Genomic DNA, 22,797 nt, shown 5'->3' with positions numbered 1-22,797 from the left:
GTTATAGAAGGGACACATGCACCCCAATGATTATAGCATCACTATCAACAATAGCCAAAGTATGGAAAGAGCCCAAATGTCCATCGATGGATGAATGGATAATGAAGATGTGGTGTGTGTGTGTGTGTGGAGGGGGGGTATATATATATACATATATATATATATATACATATACATATACATATATATATATATATATATATATATAAAATGGAGTATTACTCGGCAACCAAAAAGAATGAAATCTTGCCATTTGCAACTATGTGGATGGAACTGGAGGATATTATGCTAAGTGAAGTTAGTCAGAGAAGGACAAAAATCATATGACTTCACTCATATGAGGACTTTAAGAGACAAAACAGATGAACATAAGGGAAGGGAAACAAAAATAATATAAAAACAGGGAGGGGGGCAAAGCATAAGAGACTTATAAATATGCAGAACAAACAGAAGGATACTAGAGGGGGTGTGGGAGGAGCGTTGGGAATTAAGGTAAGGGGCATTAAAGAATCTACTCCTGAAATCATTATTGCACTATATGCTAACTAATTTGGATGTAAAGTTTAAAAAATAATATTAAGTATTAGGTTAAAAAAAAACTGATAGTGGCTCCAGGAGATAACCAGAAAACTAGAGGATCAAACATCCCAGAGGAATACAGCAGGGAGAGAGCTCAATCTATAACATGACACCTGTTTTCAATGCCATGATATCAGACAAGTACCTGTACATTTAGATGCAATCAAGGAAGGATGGAGGTAGGGCTGGGGAAATCTTAAATTGATGGGATTTAAATTAGAAACAACCAGGAAAATCTTGAAACATATCCATTTCAAATCTTGTAATGTCTAATTCTACGGAATTAGCTAGATTAGATTTTTTGGAGGTTACAAATAAAAACAAAGAGGTTATAATTTTGTATTCATGAGTCAGAGGATTGGAAATGCTATATCTTTGTTCCCACAACTTTTTCTAAATAGACTCAACATGTTGATTTTCCACGAGAAGTTAGCTTTAGGGGCTGGCTAGCCTGGACCATAACTGCAACCTGACAATTGCCTTTGGGAAATTATTTTTTTTTAATGTTTATTTATTTTTGAGAGAGAGGGAGAGTGTGAGCAGGGGAGGGGATGAGAGACAGAGGGAGACAAAGGATCCAAAGCAGGCTCTGTGCTGACAGTGGGGCTCAAATTCACAAAGTAGTTTGAGACCACGACTTGAGCTGAAGTTGATTGCCTAACCGACTGAGCCACCCAGGCACCCTGCCTTTTGGGAATTTAAACTGGACCTCAGAGCATCAAGAGGGGATTTTTCCTTTTTGATATGGGTCCTCCTTTATCCAGAAGTTAGTCATTAAAATCATGGCAATGTTCTATTGTTTAAGAAGATGAAAAAACTGATATTTTGGTAACTAATATATCCCAGCACCTACAGCAGTGCTTCCACAAAACAAGCTCTCAATAAATCTATGTTGAATAAATTTAAAAAAAGGAATGAAATCTTGCCATTTGCAACAATGTGGGTGGAGCTTAGTATTATGCTAAGTGAACTAAGCCATTCAGAGAAAGACAAATACCATATGATTTTACTCATATGTGGAATTAAAGAAACAAAACAAATGAGCAAAAGAAAAAAAAGAAAGTAGTAATCTTTTCCTCTCTGAGACAAAGGTCAAGGCTACTTATCCAATGAATTTCTTTTCAGAATTTATAAAACTCTATAAAGATTGAATTCACAGTTTCTTTTTAAAATTATGTATTTATATTAGGGGTTTTTAAATGTTTGTTTATTTTTGACAGAGAAAGAAAGACAGAGCATGAGTGAGGGAGGGGCAGAGAGAGAGGGAGACAACAAATATGAAGCAGGCTCCAGGCTCTCAGTTGTCAACACAGAATTCGATGCAGGGCTCAAACTCATGAACCGTGAGATCATGACCTGAGCGGAAGTGGGACACTTAACCAACTGAGCCACCCAGGCACCCCGTATTAGGGTTTGACTAAAGCAAATTCAAAATGCAAAAAAAAAAATGTATATTACTAAAGAGATATTCACTTAAAAAGGCCACTTTACAATAATCCACATGCATAAAAAATAGATCATTCCTTTCACAAAATAAGTATAATCAAGAAAAAAAAAGAATAGCCCAGACTGAGGAGTTAATATACAAATCACAAATCACTAGCTAAACCATCAAGGAAATAATGTAAATCCTCTGTCCCTAAAATGATTTACAGATTTAATTCTGTTTACTTATTCCTGACTATTTGGTTCATTCTCCTAACCTACCTTTAGCTCTTTGTTCTTCCTTTCCCAGACCTCTTCCTCCATCATATCCTGGTCTGCTTATAAAACTATGGTATTATGTAGTGCTACATTTTTTAGAAACCTGTTAAAAGTTATGTTATATGACCTCAAATTGTTTGTATAAAATGAAAATGTAAATTAACAAGGAAAAAATATAAACATGTAGCTTTATATCTTACTCTTCTGTATCCTCAGATTTTCTTTTGTCTTTTTTCTTCTCCATTTTTATAGTTTTCTTTGTTCGATCATATGTAGACTTTGCTTTCTGTGTAATTTTATATAAGCCAGAAACAAAAAGTTAATGAGACAATAATTAGAGGGAAATAAAAGATAATATGCATTACTAAGATTTCCATTTTACTTTGAGAATCACTATACTATGTTTCAAGAAAAATTATCTAAAAAGAAGCACAACAAAATTAAGGATACAATCAGAATGCCTGTTATGGTACTCTACTGAATGTAAGTTGTATATAAGTTAATACATATCAAAAGAAGTAAATTCCCCTGACAAATTACAGCCAGGTCTTCTCTAATATATACATATCTTCTTGAAAATCATCTATGAAAACTCATGCACTAAAAACTGCAGGATATATGAGAGAAATGAGGTAAGGTGCCCAGCATGCAACAAACATTGTCAATGATACATTTTTTAAAAATAGAAACCTAATAAAAACAGTTCCATTTTACAAAGTTAGATGATTTGAGAAACACATAGTATGAGAAATATAGTTCTTTATTTTGAGAAAGACATGAGGAGTGTTTGTAGAAGTGATCATTGAATAGGTTGCAAATTGTTATCGTGTAGTTTGGGAAGAAGGATTATCTGAAATCACATAAAAAGTTGTAGTGACAGATGTGGACTGGTGTGGTACACTACAAACACGGTGAACGAATACAGTGTGCAGAGTCTGCTTTCTCCTTTTACCTAGTACTTTTAGCAGATGAATTTGTGCATAAACACATGTAAAATTCATATTATGTTCAAATTGTTTGTGTTAGAACAAATTTGCATTTCAAAACAAATATTACAGCAGAACTAACCACATATTTTAAAGTACTATTGAATGACTATGTAGTACTAGATTATTTTATACAAGAAAGTTGAGAAAAAAATTAACAATTAGATTACTGAAATTTGTAGATGAGCTTAATAATAGAGACCTATTAAGGCATTAGGTGTTTATTCCCTGTTTTATACAACAACTCCCAAAAGATACAACTTCACTATAGTGGCAAAGTTCTCACAAGTTAAACACAAAGTGTAATAATCCTCATAAAATATGAAAAAAAACAGTATAATAATGAATTGCAATGGAATTCTTAAGGTCTCCAGGTAACTTTCTAGTTTAAATATGAGTTTTGGGATATATTTCTTATATAGAAAAATCTAATATACATTGGCCATCAAAAATACTTTAAAAATGAAAGGAAAAAAGACTAAAAGTAATGAACAGATCATCAGTTAGTTGTAAGAAAACTTCAAGTGGACAAATATACTTGTAATTTCAGTACATAATGGAGAGAAGAAGTGAGCAAAGAAAATAAATATTCGAAGAAACAATGGACAAATTTTACTTTCAAATTTGACAAAACTTTATGCTCACAAACCCACAAAAAATATAAGGAAAACTAGTTCTAAGACATATGATAATAAAATTATAAGCAATGATGAGGATAAAATCTTAAAAGCAGAGGAGGAAAGTAGATTATACATAAAATAAAGTGGACAGCAGACTTTTCAGAAACAATGCAAGCCAGAAGATAAAAAAGAAACTCTTTAAAGTACTAGAAGAAAAGAACCAGCCAACCTAGAATTCTTTGTCCAGAGAAAATATGTTTGAATACAAAAGAAAAAAGTTTTTTCAGAAATCAAAAAGTTGAAAGAATGAATCAGCTGCAGACCTGAACAACAATAACAAAAATTATGAAGAATCCTTTAAGCACAAGAAAAATGACACTAGACAGAAATAAGGAAATATACAAATTAAAGACCAACATAAATGATAATTAAATGAGTAAATAAATATAAAGACTGTTTTCCTTATTATTTAAATCTCTTTAAAAGGTAATAGTTTACAGCTAAACTAATAACAATGTGTTGTGCAGCTTATACCATAGGCAGTAAAATGTATGAAAATAGTGGTACTCAGGCTGGAAAAGGACAAAGCACATTATCTTAAGGTTCTTAAGTACAGTCTTAAAGGTTCTTAAGTAAAGTTTTAAAACAAGACTGTAAACCCTTTACTATAAAGCAAGCAATTGAGAAGCAAATTAAAAAGTAATAAAGATTTTGTTACCTGGAAGTGTGGTGCTATTTTAACATATAAATAAAAATGTAGAAGTGGTTTCAGAATTGGGAAGTAGGCAGAGGCTGAAAGAATTTTATGGAGCATGAAAAAAATATTTAGCAAATTATGAAAAGAAGAAAAGTATTTTAACCTGATAAACAATATTGAAAGAGAAAGAAAGAGCAGGCTGAATGACCATAGAAACAAGAATATTTCCTTTTAGAATCAGGAACAAATGAAAAATACCTACTCTCATCATGTCTATTCAATATCATTCTAGAGGTCTTTGCCAGTTTAGCCAGGCAAGAAAAAGAAATAGTATTACAATTGGAAAGCAAGAAAATTTAGGCTATTATTAGTCACATATACTTTGGATACAAAATTAAGTAAACAAAATTTATTACACTTCTCTAATGACAGTTTAAAAATATTTTTAAAAGATAGCAATTAAAATAGCATAAAAATCTGAAACATTTATACTTTATACAGCAAGGCTGTCATTCAGAATAAAAGGAGAGATAAAGATTTTCCAAGACAAGCAAAAACTAAAGGAGTTTTGTGAACGCTAAACCAGCTGTACATGAAATGTTAAAAGGGACACTTTGAGTAGGAAAGAGAGACCAAAAGCAACAAAGACTAGAAAGGAACAGAGACAATCTATAGGAACACTGACTTTACAGGTAATACAATGGCACTAAATTCATACCTACCAATAATGACTGAATGCAAATGGACTAAATGCTCCAATCAAAGACATAAGATATAAGAATGGATACAAAAATAATACCTATCCATATGCTGCTTACAAGAGACTCATTTTAGAACCAAAGACATTTCCAGATTGAAAGTGAGGGTACAGAGAACCATTTTTCTTGCTAATGGATTTCAAAACAAAGGTGGAGTAGCCATACCTATATCAAACTCAATTTTAAACCAAAGACTGTAATAAGAGATGAAGAAGGGCACTACATTATAATAAAGGAGTCTATTCAACAAAAAGATATACCAATTTTAAATATTTATGCTCCCAACTTGAAATCAGCCAAATATATTAGTAAAAAAACACTTAAAGAAACTCATTGATAATAATACAAGGATAGTAGGGGACTTTAACAACACACTTACAACAATAGACAGATCATGTAAGCAGAATACCAACAAGGAAACAATGGCTTTGAATGGCATACTGGACAAGATAGACTTAAAAGATATATTCAGAGTATTTCATTCTAAAGCAGAAGAATACAAATTCTTTTAAAGTGTACACAGAACATTCTCCAGAATTGATCACATACTGGGTCACATATCAGCCTTCAACCAGTACAAAATATTGAGATCCTACCATGGGTATCTTCAGACTACACAATGCTATGAAACCACAGGAAAAATTTTGGAAAGACCACAAACACATGGAGGTTGAAGAACATTCTACTAAAGAATGAATGGGCTAACCAGGAAATTAAAGAAGAAATAGGGGTGCCAGGAGGCTCAGTCAGTTAAGCACCCAACTTCAGCTCAGGTGATGATCTTATGGTTCATGAGTTTGAGCCCTACATCAGGCTCTCTGCTGTCAGCACAGAGCCCACTTCAAATATTCTGCCCCATCTCTCTCTGCCCCTCCCCTGCTCCAGCTCGCTCACTACCTCCCTATCTATCTCTCTCTCTCAAAAAAATAAAACATTAAAGAAGAAATTAAAAAATGCATGGAAGCAATGGAAATGAAAATACAACAGTCAAAAACCTCTGGGATGCAGCAAAGGTGGTCATAACAGGGGAGAATATAGCAACACAGCCTTTACCCAAAAAGCAAGAAAAGTCTCAAATACACAATCTAACCTTACACCTAAAGGAGCTGGAAAAAGAGCAGCAAATAAAGCCTAAAACAAACAGAAAAAAGTAAATAATAAAGATTAGAGCAGAAATAAATGAAATAGAAATTAAAAAAAAAAAACATTAGAACAGATCAACAAAACTAGGAGCTAGTTCTTTGAAAGAATTAACAAAATCAATAAATCCCTAGGCAGACTTATTAAAGCGCGGCGAGAGAGAGGGAGGCGGGGAGAAAGGACCCAAATAAATAAAACCTCAAAAGAAAGAGACATCATGACCAAACACCACAGAAGTACAAACAATTAAAAGAGATTATGAAAAATTATATGCCAACAAATTAGGCAATCTGGAAGAAAATGGATAAAATTCCTAGAAACATATAAACTACCAAAACTGAAACAGGAAGAAATATAAAATTTGAAAAGACCCATAACCAGCAAAGAAATTGAATTAGTAATCAAAAATCTCCCAACGAACAAGAGTCCAGGGCCAGATGGCTACCCAGGGGAATTCTATCAAACAGTTAAAGAGTTAATACCTATTTTTCTCAAACTGTTCCAAAAAATAGAAATGGAAGGCAAACTTCCAAACTCATTATATTAGGCAGGCACTACCTTCATTCCAAAACCATGCAAAGACCCCACTGAAAAGGAGAATTACAGGCCAATATCCCTGCTGAACACAGATGCAAAAATTCTCAAAAAGATACTAGTAAATCAAATACAACAGCACATACAAAGCACCATTCACCATGATCAAGTGGGATTTATTCCAGGGCTGCAGGGTTGGTTCAATATTTGTAAATCAATCAACATGATACATCACATTAATAAGAGAAAGGATAAGAACAATACAATCTTCTCAATAGATGCAGAAAAAGCATTTGACAAAATAAAGAATCTATTCTTGATAAAAGCCCTCAAGAAAGTAGGGATAGAAGGAACATACTTCAACATCATAAAGGCCATATATGAAAGACCCACCACTAATATCATCTCAATGGGGAAAAACTGAGAGATTTCCCCCTAAGTTCAGGAACATGACAGGGATGCCCACTCTCAACACTGTTCAACATAGTACTGGATGTCCTTGCCTCATTTTCATAAAGAAGAAAAGGCATCCGAATTGGCTAGGAAGAAGTCAAACTTCCACTCTTAGCAGATGACATGACACTCTATGCAGAAAACCTGAAAGACTCCACCAAAAAATTGCTAGAACTAATACATGAATTCAGCAAAGTTGCAGGATACAAAATCAATGTACAGAAATCGGTTGCATTTCTGTACACCAGTAATGAAGCAACAGAAACAGAAATTGAGAAATTGATCCCATTTACAATTGCACCAAAACCCATAAGATACTCATTAATAAACCCAAGCAAAGAAGCAAAAGATCTGTACTCTGAAAATTAAGGAACACTTGTGAAAGAAACTGAAGACACAAAGAAATGAAAAAATATTCCATGCTCATGCATTGGAAGAACAAACATTGTTAAAATGTCCATACTATCCAAAGCAATCTACACATTTAATGCAATCCCTATCAAAGTACCAACAACATTTTTCACAGTGCTAAAACAAACAATTCTAAAATTTGTATGGAACCGCAAAAGACCCCAACCATCCAAAGTAATGTTGCAAAGAGAAAAAAAAAGAAAAGAAAGAAAGAAAAAGCAAAGTGGGAGGCATCACAATTCCATACTTAAAGCTGTACTACAAAGCTGTAATCATCAAGATATTATGGTACTGGCACAAAAACAGACACATAGATCAATGGAACAGAATAGAAAACCCACAATGGACCCACAACTGTATGGTCAACTAATCTTTGACAAAGCAGAAAAGAATAATCAATGGGAAAAAAGATAGTCTCTTCAGCAAATGGTGCTGGAAGAATGGACCACTTTCTTACACCATAAACAAAAATAAATTGAAAATGGATGAAAGACCTAAATGTGAGACAGGAAACTATCAAAATCCTAGAGGAGAAAACAAATGGTGTTGGGAAAACTGGACAGTGACATGCAGAAGAATGAAACTGGATCACTTTCTTATACTATACACAAAAATTCAAAATGGATGAAAGATCTAAATATGAGAAAGGAAACAAAGTCTTGGAGGAGACACAAGCAGGAACCTCCTTGACCTCACCCGTAGCAAGGTCTTAGTACACACATCACCTGAGACAACAGAAACAAAAACAAAAATAAACTACTGGGCCTTCATCAAGATAAAAAGCTTCTAGGGGCGCCTGGGTGGCGCCGTCGGTTAAGCGTCCGACTTCAGCCAGGTCACGATCTCGCGGTCCGTGAGTTCGAGCCCCGCGTCGGGCTCTGGGCTGATGGCTCAGAGCCTGGAGCCTGTTTCCGATTCTGTGTCTCCCTCTCTCTCTGACCCTCCCCCGTTCATGCTCTGTCTCCCTCTGTCCCAAAAATAAATAAACGTTGAAAAAAAAATTAAAAAAAAAAAAAGATAAAAAGCTTCTGCACAGTGATGGAGACAATCAACAAAACTAAAAGGCAATTTACAGAATGGAACAAAATATTTGCAAATGACATACCTGATAAAGGCTTAGTAGCCAAAATGTATAAAGAACTTATAAAACTCAATAGCCAAAATAAATAACCCAGTTAAAAAATGGGCAGAAGACATAGACATTTTCCAAAGAAGACATCCAGATGGCCAACAGACACATGAAAAGATGCTCAACATCTCTCATCATCAGGGAAATACAAATCAAAATTACAATGAGGTACCACCTCATATCTGTCAGAATGGCTAAAATTAACAACATAAGAAACAACAGGTGTTGGTGAGGATGCAGAGAAAGGGGAACCCTCTTGCATTGTTGGTGGGAATGCAGACTGGTGCAGCCACTCTGGAAAACAGCATGGAGGTTCCTCAAAAGTTAAAAATAAAACTACCCTATGATCCACTATTTACACTACTAGATATTTATCCAGAGAATACAAAAATAGGAATTCAAAGGGATACATGCACCTCTATCATCAACCAAGAGCCAAATTATGGAAAGAGCCCAAATGTCCACTGACTGATGAATGAATAAGGAAGATATGGGGTGTGTGTGTGTGTGTGTGTGTGTGTACATATATATATATATACATATATATACATATACACACATATATATACATATATATATACACACACACCCCATATCTATATATAGCATATCTATATGTATATCTACATCTATATCTATATCTAGATAGATGATATATAGATATAGATATAGATATAGATATAGATATAGATATAGATAGATAGATATAGATATATGCAGTGCAATATTACTCAGCCATTAAAAAAGAATGAATTCTTGCCATTTGCAACAAGACAGTATTATGCTAAGCAAAATAAGTCAGTCAGAGAAAGAAAAATACCATAGGATTTCACTCATATGTGGAACTTAAGAAATAAAACAAAGGATCATGGGTTAAAACAGAGAGAGGAAAACTAAGAAACAGACTCTTAACTATAAAGAACAAATTGATGGTTACCAAAGAGGAGGTACGTAAGGACAAGTTAAATAGGTGATGAGGACTGAGCGCACTTGTGATCAGCACCAGGTGTTGCATGAAAGGGTTAAATCACTAAATTGTACAGCTTAACTAATATACTTTATGTTAAATAACTAGAATTTTTAAAAACCTTTAAAAAATAAAATATATTTAAAAAATCTAATTTGTTGATATTTTAATAACTATTTGGCCTAGAAATGTCTTGTGGAATGTTTAAATTTTATGTCTGTTTTTCATAGTATCTGGTTTTAATAGCAGATACTATTTAATACCAAATATGGTAATTTAGAAAATAGCGTTATTTTACTTTCACAGCATAGCTATTATCTATAATTAATATCAAAAATGTGTTATAAAACGTTTAAATATATCTTTGATGTCTGTCCTACAATAATAAGGCTTTTTAGGTATTCTTCCATTTTCAGACACTAAAATTGAACTAACCTCTGTAGTCTTCAACTTTTGTAGTTCATTTTCCAGCACCAATTTCTCCTCTAATAACACTTGGAAATTACTTTGCATTTCTTTGTATTTCTAAAAACAAAGAATATAATTTTAGGAATAATGAAAATCATACAGGGGCACCTGGGTGGCTCAGTAGGTTGAGTGCCAGACTTCAGCTCAGGTCATGATCTCACTGTTCCTGAGTTCGAGCCCCATGTTGGACTCTGTGCTGACAATGCAGAGCCTGCTTTGGATTCTTTGTCTTTCTCTCTCCAAATGACAATGACTCTCTCTCTCTCTCCCTCTCCCTCTCAAAAATAAATAAATATTTTTTTAAAAAGAAAATCATATGTTTCATCACAGAGAAGCTATTTGGGCACTTAATTATTAAAGTAAGAAAGTCTCCATGAACTCATGAAATAATGAACCATTGATATTAATCTGCATAATGAACTACAATTGGGGCTGAAAGAGGCAAAGGAGCTAGAAGTAACAATAAATGGAAATGTAGAAGAACATGGGGTATTATAGTTTCATATTTTAGAAGTGAAGTGTTTTTGAGTGACAATAAGATCTAGTAAAATAAAAAAAGACAAAGCTTTCCAGCTCACATATACATAGAAATTTCTTGAATGAACTGAGGAAGCACTAAACCTTTATTGAAGATTATGCATCCTGACAATTTCTAGACTCTACTAATATTTTCACAGGCAGAGTGCAATTTCAAACTGAGAGTGCTATACTTACATCCTCTAACAAACCTTGATCATTCATAGCTCTGAAAAACAAACCAAAAATATCTGTAATGTATTATCATTTTACATTCATATTTTTATTTATGTAACATACTTATATATTTTATTTGAAAAAATTTAAAATAATATAAATAATGTTAGAATACACTTTGACCATTATTCCAAAAATCCAGTGCTCTCTCTAGAGATATTATTAGATTTCTGTGTATCTTTTCAGAACCTGTTCAATACATTTATATAATACTACATATATCTATTTGATTCTATAATTTTTGTTAGTGGGTTGGGTGACTGCCTTGTTTTCTTTTTCATGTAAATTACAGCAATGTATATATTGTCCTAAACTTATTATTTTCACTTCACACAATGTCTGAGATCTATTTATATTGGTAAACATAGATGTATCTCACTCCTTTTAAGTACCACTTCTTATTCCATAGCAGGATTTAGCAAACTTTTTCTATAAAGAGCCAGACAGTAAATATTTTAGACTTTACAGGCCAGATGAACTGTCACCACTGCTCAACTCTGCAAAACCAGGCATAAATGATAGGTAAATGAAAGGACTTGGCTAGATTTGACTCATGGGCTGAAGTTTGCCAAAAACTGTTCCAAGGTATGGGTAAACCATAGATTTTTATTTTGGACAAATGAGTTACTTATTATAATCCAAATTCTTTAAAGCTTTAAGATATAATTAACATACCATACAATTCACTCATTTAAAGTATACAACTCAATGGTTTTTCATATATTCACCAAGTTGAGCAACTATTACCACTATTTAATTTTAGAACATTTTGATTACCTCAAAAAGAAACCCTGTACCAATTAGCAGTCACTCCCCATTCTTCCCAACACTGTCCCCAAACCTGGCAGGCACTAATCTAATTTCCTATATCTATAGATTTGCCTACTCTGGATATTTCATACAAATAAAATTATATGTGGTCTTTTGAAACTGGTTTATTACACTTAGTGTACTGTTTTCAAGATTCATCCATGTTGTAGCATATATCAGTACTATGTTCCTTGGTATTGCCAAATATTATCCCATTGTACACATTTGATTTATCCATAATCCATATAGGCATTTAGATTATTTCCACTTTGGGGCTATTATGAATAATGCCACTATGAACATCCATGTACAAGTTTTTGCTTGTACATATGTTTTCCATCTCTCAGGTATAAACCTAGGAAAAGAATTGCTGGGTCATATATTGACATTGTATTTAACATTTTAAGGAACTGACAAACTGGTTTCCATAGCAGACACACCACTTCAATTCCCACCAGCAACGTATAAGGGTCCCAATTTCTCTAAATCCTTGCCAACAATTGTTACTGTCATCTTTTTTATTACAGCCATCCTAATCGATGTGAAGTGGTATATCATTGTAATTTTTATTTGAAATTCCCTAAAGGCTAATGATGTTCAGCATCACTTCATGTGCTTATCGGCCATTAGTATATCTTGCTTCAGAAAATGTCTTTTCAGATTATTTGTCCATTTTTAAATTGTGTTATTTATCTTCTTATTATGCAGGTATAAGAATTCTTTATATACTCTGGATACAAGTTCCTTATCAAATATATGATTTGCGAATAGTTTTCACATTCTAGGTGTTGTCTTTTCATATGCTTAATGTATCATTTGCAGTACAAAGGTTTTTAATTTTATGAAAGTCAACTTATCTATTTTCTTCTCTTTTGTTGGTTGTACTTTTGGTGTCCTATTTAAAAAACCATTACATTACTCAATGTCACAAAGATTTATTCCTGTGTTTCTTCTAAAAGGCTCTTTCGCATATAGATATCCAGTTGCCCAAGTACCAATTATTAAAAAGACTATCCTTTCCACAAATGATATATCCAATAAAGGATTAATATTCAAAATATATAAAGAACTTATAGAAGTCAACACCAAAAAATATATAATCTGATTTTAAAATGGGCAAAGTACATGAATGACATTTTTCCAAAGACATAAGGATAGAAAACTGACACATGAAAAGATGTTCAACATCACTAATCATCAGGGAAATGGAAATCAAAACCACGATTAGATATCACCTCACATCTGTTAGAATGGCTAAAATCAAAAACACAAGAAATAACAAGTGCTGATGAGGATGTAGAGAAAAAAAAACCCTTGTGTACTTTTGGTGGAATGCAAGCTGATGTAGCCACTGTGGAAAACAGTATGGAGATTCCTCAAAAAATTAAAAATAGAGCTATCTTACAATCCAGTAATTACACTACTGGGTATTTAACCAAAGAATACACAAATACTAATTTGAATAGTAGATGCACCCCTATATTTACTGCAGCATTATTTACAATAGCCAAACTATGGAAGTAGCAAAGTCTCCATCAATAGATAAATTGGTAAAGAAGACATTTGTATATGTACATATACACACATACAGTGGATTATTCAGCCATATAAAGAATGAAATCCTGCCATTTGCAACAACATGGATCTAGAAGGTACAGTGTTAAGTGAAAGTCAAAGACAGATACCATATGATTTTACTCATGTGGAATTTAAGAAACAAAATAAATAAACAAAGTGAAAAAAAGAGAAAGAAACAAACCAAGAAACAAACCCCTAAATATAGAGAATAAACTGGTGGTTACCAGAGAGGAGGTGGGTGGGTAAATGGCTGAAATAAAGGGGATTAAGAGTACCCCGAGTAATGTATAGAATTACTGAATCATTATATTGTACACCTGAAACTAATATAACACTGTATTTTTATTATACTTGAATAAAAAATTAAAATTAAAATATTTTTAAAAGACTATTAAAAAATTAATTGACCATAAAGGTAAGGGTTTATTTCTGGACATTCAAGTTTATTCCATTGATATATGTAGGTATAACTTTATGCCAGTACCACATTGTCTTGATTACTACAGCCCTGTATTAAGTTTTAAAATTAGTTAAATGTGAATCCTTCAACTTTGTTCTTCTTAAGATTTCTTTGGCTCTTCTGGATTCCTTGTATTTCCACATGAATTTTAGGATCAGCTTGTCAGTTCATGCAATAAGAAAGCTGGCATTTTGAAAGAGATTGCATTGAATCTCTAGATCAGTTTGGGGAACACTGCCATTTTAAGATTATTAAATGGCATGAAAATGGATTGTCTATCCATTTAACTAGGTCTTCTTTAAGTTCTTTCAATGATGTTTTGTAGTTTTCAGTGCACAAGTCTTACACTTCTTTTGTTAAATTCATTCTTGTTGTCTTTGGTGGTATTTTAAATGGATTTTTTTTTTAATTTCACTTTTGGAATGTTCATCATTAGTGTATTAGATTCCTGGGGCTGCTGTAACAAAGTATCACAATCTGGGTAACTTAAAACTACAAATATTTTATGCTCTTACAGTTCTGGAGACTACAAATCTAAAATTCAGTTGTTAGGGCCATGCTCCTTCTAGAACCTCTAGAGGAGAATCCTTGTTTGCCTCTTTCAGCTCCTAGTAGTGCCTGGTATTCTCCGGATTGTAGTAGCACAAATCCAATCTCTGCCTCCGTAACTTCTTCCCTCTTTCTATACTGTCTTATCCAATTATTACAAGGATACCAGTCATATTGGATTAAGGGCCCATCCTACCCCAGTATGACCTCATCTTAACTAATTATGTCTACAATGACCCTATTTAAAAATAAGTTCAGGGGCACCCTGGTGGCTCAGTCAGTTGAGCATCCTACTCTTGGTTTCAGCTCAGGTCATGATCTCACAGTTAGTGAGTTTCAGCTCCACGTCAGGTTCTGTGCTGATAGTGTGGAGCCTGCTTAGGATTCTCTCTCTTCCTCTCTCTGGCCCTCCCCTGCTAACTCTCTCTGTCTCTCTCTCAAAACTAAATAAACTTAAAAAATTAATTAATTAGTTAATTAATTAATTCAATATGAGGTGCTGGGAGTTAGTGCTTCAACATAATTTTGGCGGGGGGGGGGGGAGCAATTCAACCCATAACAGTTAGTATATAGAAATACAATTGATTTTTATTTATGAATCTGGTGTAATGCAAAAGATGAATTCATTTGTTTCTTCAAATCGTTTTTAGCAGATCCCTTAAGATTTTCTATACAAAATCATGACATCTACAAAAAGAAGTAGTTTTACTTCTTCCTTCCCAATATGAACATCTTTCACTCCTTGTCTTCTCTAATTGCCCTGGATAGAACTTGTACTACAATGATGAATAGACGTGAGATTCCTGTCTTGTTCCTCATCTTAGAATTTATTAAGTCCTTCACCATTAAGTATAGTGTTAACTATGGGTTTTGGTAGTAGTTAGCCTAGATCAGATTAAGGAAGCGCTCTTCTGTTCCTAGTTTGTGAAGTATTCCTATCGATTGAAATGCTTGGATTTTGTCAAATGCTTTTACTTTGTCTAGTAAGCTGATCATGTGATCTTTTTTCTCCTTCATTTAATCAGTATTGGGTATTACATTAATTGATATTTGCATTTAAAACCAACTTTACAAAAAAAAAACACAACTTTACATTCCTGGGATCAATTCTACTTGCTTGTGGTGTGTAATCCATTTTATATAATACTGGATTCAATTTGCTAGTGTTTTGCTGAGAATTTTGGCATTCATATTCACAACATATTGGTCTACAGTTTTCTTTTCTTGTGATAGTATTGTCTGATTTTGATGTTACAGTAATACTCTAGTAATTAGAATATAATAACATTCTTGTCTCCCAAAATAAGTGTTAACTCCTCTTCTACTTTTTGGAAAAGCCTGTGAAGGGATGGTATTAATTCTTCTTTAAATATTTGCTAGTATTCACCGCTGAAGCCCTTTGGCTTGAGCATTTCTTGGTGGAAACTAAATTAAGTACTAATTAATTCTTTTTGCTTGTTAAAGTTCCATTCAGATTTTCAAGTTCTTCTTGAATCAATTTAGTTTGTGTCCTTCTAGAAATTTGTCCATATCATGTAAGTTATTTAATTTGTTGTCATACGGTTGTTTATAGTATTCTCATATAATCCTTTTATCATAGATTATTGGGCCATACTCCTACTAACAAAAATTGGAATTCTATTTTTTTGCTATTGTCACAAGCATATGATAAGTTCCTTTTTACATATGTCTCCTTGAACATACTCCTTTATCTAAGATAGATTTAAAACTCTATTTTTTAAGTAAATTTTGCTAAATTGTCCTGGAAAATGGGCAATTCCTATTGTACTGATTTTTTAAAAGTATTCATTGTACTACATCTCCATCAAGATTTGTTATAGGAAAATGTTTACTTGTTGTTAAACCAATGGCAAAAAAAATACATCACTGCTGTTTTGCTTTGTATTTCATTAATCACAAGTCAGACTGAGTATCCCCTAAAACATTTATTGGCCACTTTTTTTTTTGTTTCTTCCTTAAATTATCTATAAGCTTTGCCTATTTTTTTTAAGTTTATTTATTTTGAGAGAAAGAGAGAGACACCATGAGTGGGGGAGGGGCAGAGACACAGGGAGAGAGAGAAAATCCCAAGCAAGTTCCACACCATCAACACAGAGTCCAATGTGGGGCTCGAACCCATGAAACCATGAGCAGAAACCAGAGTCCAAGGCTTAACTGACTGAGCCACCCCAGGTGCCCCTGCTTTGCCTATTTTTTAGGGTTTTTTGCCTTTTTTAAGAATTATATATTCCTATTATCACTCCACTCTATTGTACATGCACAAATATTTTCTCACAGTTCACTGCTTATCTTTTAACTTTGATTCCTTTTGAATAAGATGTTTTTAATTTTGATAGAGTAAAATGACTTCCCTATATGTACGGTTTTGTTTTCTTACATTTAGGGCTGTAATCAACATTAGATTCAGTTTTTTTGAAGGTGTGAAGAAAAAAGCTGTCATTATGTTTTGGCCAAATGGATACTTTTACCTTGCCAGTGCCCTCCCTGGACACTATGACTCCTCCTCCTTTGATATAACTACAACTACTTGTGATACATGTATGGGGCTACAGCTTGAAAAGCAAGACAGTCTACTACCCTTACTTCTGACCCCTATGTCTCATTAGAAAGAAAACCTCATGATGGATTTCTTAATGGGCTATTTGCCTTCAGGACCACACATGATCCTGGCGATGGGCAATGTTCTCACCAATGTTGACATCCGCAACACTGGACACCAGCTCTCAGCACTCTGTTCACCAAAGAGGTATTATGCCTTCACAAACCGTCCTATTATCCAATCTCTAATTGGAATCCCAATTTTTCCCATAATTGAAGAAAGAACTTTTCAAGGTCCACTGGGTCTATGCTTGCTTTTCCACTTCCCAATATCCACAGACCAAAACCTAGACAGTGAAGTGACCAGATCCTGAAGAATAAGTCTATTAGCTTCCCAAAAGACCAGGATAATTGCCCTGTCATGCTAGTGTATAATTCACACACAATAATGAAATACACTCCTTTTTCCTATGTTATCCTATATTAACATGCTCATCACTGAGCACCTCAGTAGCCCCTGCTTCCATTTTCTGGGAACTACCAGAATCAATATACCCCTCTGAATCAATATAATTTCTGAGAGAGCTCATAGGACCATAAGTCTTTAACTACAGTTGATTGGTCAGTTCAGAAATAGGAACCTGTCTCCAAGTTGCACCAATGATTTTCTCACCTAGGACTTTTAGATTTGGAAAATCCAAATACTATCTTTCAGAGTGACTGAAAGACTAAACCTTAGGAATTGCCAGCAATCATGGATTCCCACCTATAGGCAAAAAATAAACAAAAAAGAAAATAGAAAGAAAGAAGAGATCTGCACTAGAAGAAAATGAAGCTCATGTAAAGAGGAAAAAACAGTATCTTCAAAGTGTTCAAGTTCTGGTTTGTAACTGTTTCTGAGATTGAGCCATAGTGCTGTTGTGAGGTTCAGTAAGTCTTTTGCTTGGACTAATCTGAGTTGGGATTTTGTCCCAAGCACTCAGTCACATGGTAGAAGTTCAACAGAGAATGTTCTAAAAGTTTTAGTATAGTTTTAGCTTTAATGACCTCAGAAATATAAATGCTACAGACTTACAAAAAAATTAAACCTTTGAAAGTTTAATTATTTCCATTTCTTTAATATACTTAGTTTTGTGAACTTTGAACAATAAATTAATTTGTTGCAGTCCCTCTGAATATGGAAAATGCTGACCTAAACAAAAAACTTTAACTGAAAAAAAAGTTTAATTATTATTCAGAATTTTTAAATAAGTGTGAAAGAAACATATATAATCAAATTTCAAAATGTTTTTTGAACAATTGTATCATTATAGTTCTGAAGTTATTAAAGTTTAAAACTATGCTAAGACTTTTGTCACACCCTATATTTAACAGAATTTTCAAGGATGTGACTGTAACAAGTTGTTAAAGGAAGCATTTACAGAGATCCTAAGCTCCCAGTAATAGTAATAGGTGAGGCAGATGACCATTTGCACTTAAAAAAAAGTTGGCAGCCAAGAAAGTGCACTAAAACCTTTCACTGATATAGACAATATAAAAGGGTTAGGAAAGAAGATTTAGAAAGGGTATTTCTCTGCAGGTAGCTATTGGGTGTCTTGAGCCATATCCAAACCCTTGAGAGGAGAATATGCTTGCCCTGATCTCAAGCCTAGTGAGAGGCACTATAAGAAGAATGTTTAGAAAATTTGGTATGTGTTATCTGTAATTATGGCAAAAGAAGGCAGTGACAGTCAAGTAAGACTTTTCCTATATACATCACCTTTATTTCCTCCCTTCCCAAACACATGGAGAACAGAAACTGTAATTAGTTAGAAAGGAGGTAATGAAAAAGAAAAGCTAATCATAACCCCCAGGAGGCACCAGCTGGGATACTGGGTGAGGGGAAAGGGAGAAAAGTCTTAACTTTGAATAAAAATTAAAATATTGACTGTAATATTTGACATAGAATTTTAATTTCCCAATTTGTACAGTGTTTCTAAATTAAATTTAAATTAATTATTAGTTAAAAGTGATCAAAAAAGTCATGGTCCTACCTCAGTTTTTGTCCTGGAGCAGGAGGAAAATGAGCCCCAATTAGCAAATATAAATGAACCCAAAGTGTCCAAATAAAAATTCCTTTGCGATTTCATTCTACAAGACATGCTTTTTCAACATATCAATTTTGTAACTAATATAATCTTAGCCACCTGAAAGAACTATAGGTAATCCACAGTGACTATTTCTGGTTCCTCATATACGTGAAATCATGTAACTTTGCCTTGTTGTGACTGGGTTATTTTACTAAGTATAATGTCCTCAAGGTTCATTCATGTTGTACCATATGTCATAATTTCTTTCTTTTTAAGACTAAAAAATATCCCATTGTATTTATATATCACATTTTATTTATCTATTTACCTGTTGGACACTTGGGTTGCTTCCACCCTTTGCTATTGTAAATAATGCTACAGTAAACATGGGTGTATAAATATCTTTGAGACCCTGATTTCAATTTTTCAGGGCATATATCTAGAAATGAAATTACTGGATCATAGGGTAATTGTACCTTATTTTTTTTTTTAGAAACTGACATACTGTTTTCTATTGTGGCTATACAATTTGAAATTCTACATGATTGTAATTAAAAATTTTTAAATTATACATATCATAAAAGTTTATATAAGAACACCAAACTTTTTTAACAATCTTGTTTCCAATTTTTTAAAATAAATGTATACTCATTTTCATAATTAGGAAAAGGAGTTATTTTAAAAGCTTACCTCTCCAACATATGTGACTGTTTTTCAAACATTTTCAACATGACATTCAATCGGTCAGTCAGTGGACAAGCAGTTTCTATTGTGAAAAAAAGGGAAAACATTCAAAGGTATTACAAATGGCTGAGTTTATACCTCTACACTGATATAAATCACTGCTAAATGTGTGAGAACTAGACAAACATGAAGACACAGCAAAGTCACAAGTGTATCCAAAGAACAAAATGCTTATGATAAAAATAGTTTCCATTTTATTAAATACCCAATATGTCACTTTGCTACTTTACATTATTTTAATCTTCAAAATAACCAAAAAAGAAGATATTCTTACCATTTTCAAATAAATAAATTGAGCCTCAGAGAGGTTAAAGCTATGATCAAAACTATGCATCTATTAAGTGACAAAATTGGATTGAGGTCAATGTGTGTGTGAACTCCTTATAACATTGCATATAAGAGGACTCTAAGATTCTAAGAAAAAACTGCTTTGGATGATGCCGCTAAATCAATAAGGTCTATGGGAAGACCCTAACAAGCCTGTTAAGTTATCCACCTGAATCAAATAACTGAAAAGTATAACTAAAATGCTACTTAAAAAGAAACCAGCATAATGAGAATCCATATAATCAATGAACTCTCAGGGTAATAATACAAGATTCTTCAATCTTGTGACAAAAAGCATATGAGAGAGGACAGTCCCTTCATTAAGTTTGCTGCTAGATAAACAAGGCATAAAATAAATATACACGGATAATGTTAAATAATATGGAAGAATTCCACAGTTCCTAAGTATCAGTTATATTTATTTCTATTCCACATGTCAAAATAGTGGTATAGAGAAATATAATAAATGTTTAGGAGCTGAGAAGAGAAAGGAGAAGGATAGAGATCAGCTGAGTCTTAAGGAAGGGACAGACCTTAATTAGTAGGAAGACAAGCAAACATCAGAAGTAAAGATAGGAAAAGTAGAAATGTGCAACATATATCATGGGAACCCACTAAGTCAAATATACAAAGAAAACAAGTAAATCAGAAACTGCTTTAGGAGGATCAATACTCCTTAAATATTCAAAGGGTATACTGAAAGAAGTTAACTTTTGAAGAATCAAATTTAGAATTTTTTTTTTTTTTAATTTTTTTTTTTCACGTTTATTTATTTTTGGGACAGAGAGAGACAGAGCATGAACGGGGGAGGGGCAGAGAGAGAGGGAGACACAGAATCGGAAACAGGCTCCAGGCTCTGAGCCATCAGCCCAGAGCCTGACGCGGGGCTCGAACTCCCGGACCGCGAGATCGTGACCTGGCTGAAGTCGGACGCTTAACCGACTGCGCCACCCAGGCGCCCCACAAATTTAGAATTTTTTATAGGCAAGGGAGAATAACATAAAATGTTTCCATAAAATATTATACCATATCACCTTTTTAAACTTTATTTATTTGAGAGAGACAGACAGCGTGCAAGCAGGGGAAGAGCAGAGAGAAAGGGAGAGAGAATCCCAAGCAGGCTCCACACTGTCAGCACAGAGCTTGACACGGGACTGAAACCCATGAACTGTGAGATCATGACCTGAGCCAAAATCAAGAGTTGGATGCTCAACCGACTGAGCCACCCAGGTGCCCCTACCATATGACTTTTTAAGGTTAATTTGCTAATAGCATAGGGTGTGATGTAAAATTATGCCCTGGATATGGTAAAGGATTATAAAGAACACAAACTGTTATTTCCATCACACTTCACAAGAGGGAGAATAGGCCCTGCTATGGACCAATATTCATCTGTTCAAACTCTAATCTCCAATATGATGAGACTTGGAGGTGGGGCCTCTGAGAGGTAATTAAATCAGTAGGCATATGAGATATAAGAGACAACAGAGTCTTCTTACTTTCTCTACTTTTCCATCATTTGAGGATACAGCAAGAAAAGAGCCATCTGCAAACCAGGAAGAAGGCTTTCACCAGAACTCAACCATACTGGAACACTGATCTCAGACTTCTCAGCCTTCAGAATCGTGAGAAATAAATTTCTGTTGTTTATGCCACTCAATCTGTGGTATTTTGTTAGAGCAGTCCGAACTAAGACAGGCCCCCATCTGTGACTCTACTAATTTCTACCCAGGAATTTCTACCCAGTATCATAGAATCTACGGATGGTAATAGTATGTTTCCATTACCAGGTGGAATAGCTTGAGTAATCAACCAATTGTTATTCTTCAAGTTCTTATTATGAATAATTTGAAAACCAAAAAAAAAAAAATCAGGAAACCCATTTCTTTTATTTTTTAGATTTTTTTAATTTTTAATAGTAATAATCTCTACACCCAAATGTGGGGCTTAGACTCACAACCCCAAGATCAGGAGTTGCATGCTCTACTGACTGAGCCAGCCAGTCACCTCCATTTCTAAGTCTTACTGACATGTTCCAGTGAAGATCCTCTTCCTGAGAAGAGTACCCTGGTTAACAAGGTGGCCTGTGAGGTAAGTTTGAGGTAGTTAAAATGGTAACAGGAGATTTAGCTACATATTGTGGAGGAAGGGGGACTCCTTTTATCTCTTTTATAAAAGCTGTTGTATCTTATTAATGAATTGATAAAAATTATTAATATTTAATGAATATCACTTCTCAATGGATAGTTTTTTTCCTCTTTGGACGAGTTCTAAGAGATAGCATCTAGGATTCATATACATAGATGGATTATAAAAATGGGGTAAAATATACATTAAAATGCTTTTATCTTGTATCCCCTTAAATCTCAAGGAAAATGTCTCTAAGAGTTTATGTAAAGCTATTCTTTTTAAATGCTATTCTATTTTTTAAAGTTTTAAAAAATATTTATTTTTTAAAAAGTTTTTCTATTTAAAAGCCATTGCTATGAATGGACCATAATT

At 33.7% G+C, this 22,797-nt stretch overlaps 1 protein-coding gene across 6 annotated transcripts in view; it reads right to left on the bottom strand.

The window, feature by feature from the left end:
* The window catches only part of LOC122474026 (coiled-coil domain-containing protein 7-like), a 148,765-nt gene that overhangs the window by 52,136 nt on the left and 73,832 nt on the right, over positions 1–22,797 (bottom strand). For all 6 annotated transcript variants that reach the window (XM_043564975.1, XM_043564974.1, XM_043564972.1 and 3 more), the window contains 4 exons: positions 19,915–19,990; positions 11,161–11,191; positions 10,414–10,503; positions 2,484–2,569 (listed from right to left, as the gene is read on the bottom strand). In XM_043564975.1, the coding sequence (XP_043420910.1) occupies positions 2,484–2,569; positions 10,414–10,503; positions 11,161–11,191; positions 19,915–19,990 (283 nt within the window). The remainder of the gene's footprint in view (positions 1–2,483; positions 2,570–10,413; positions 10,504–11,160; positions 11,192–19,914; positions 19,991–22,797) is intronic.

The sequence above is a fragment of the Prionailurus bengalensis genome, chromosome B4, assembly GCF_016509475.1.
Source record: "Prionailurus bengalensis isolate Pbe53 chromosome B4, Fcat_Pben_1.1_paternal_pri, whole genome shotgun sequence".
Classification (NCBI taxonomy): Eukaryota; Metazoa; Chordata; class Mammalia; order Carnivora; family Felidae; genus Prionailurus; species Prionailurus bengalensis.
This window is presented reverse-complemented; position numbering and strand designations above follow the sequence as displayed.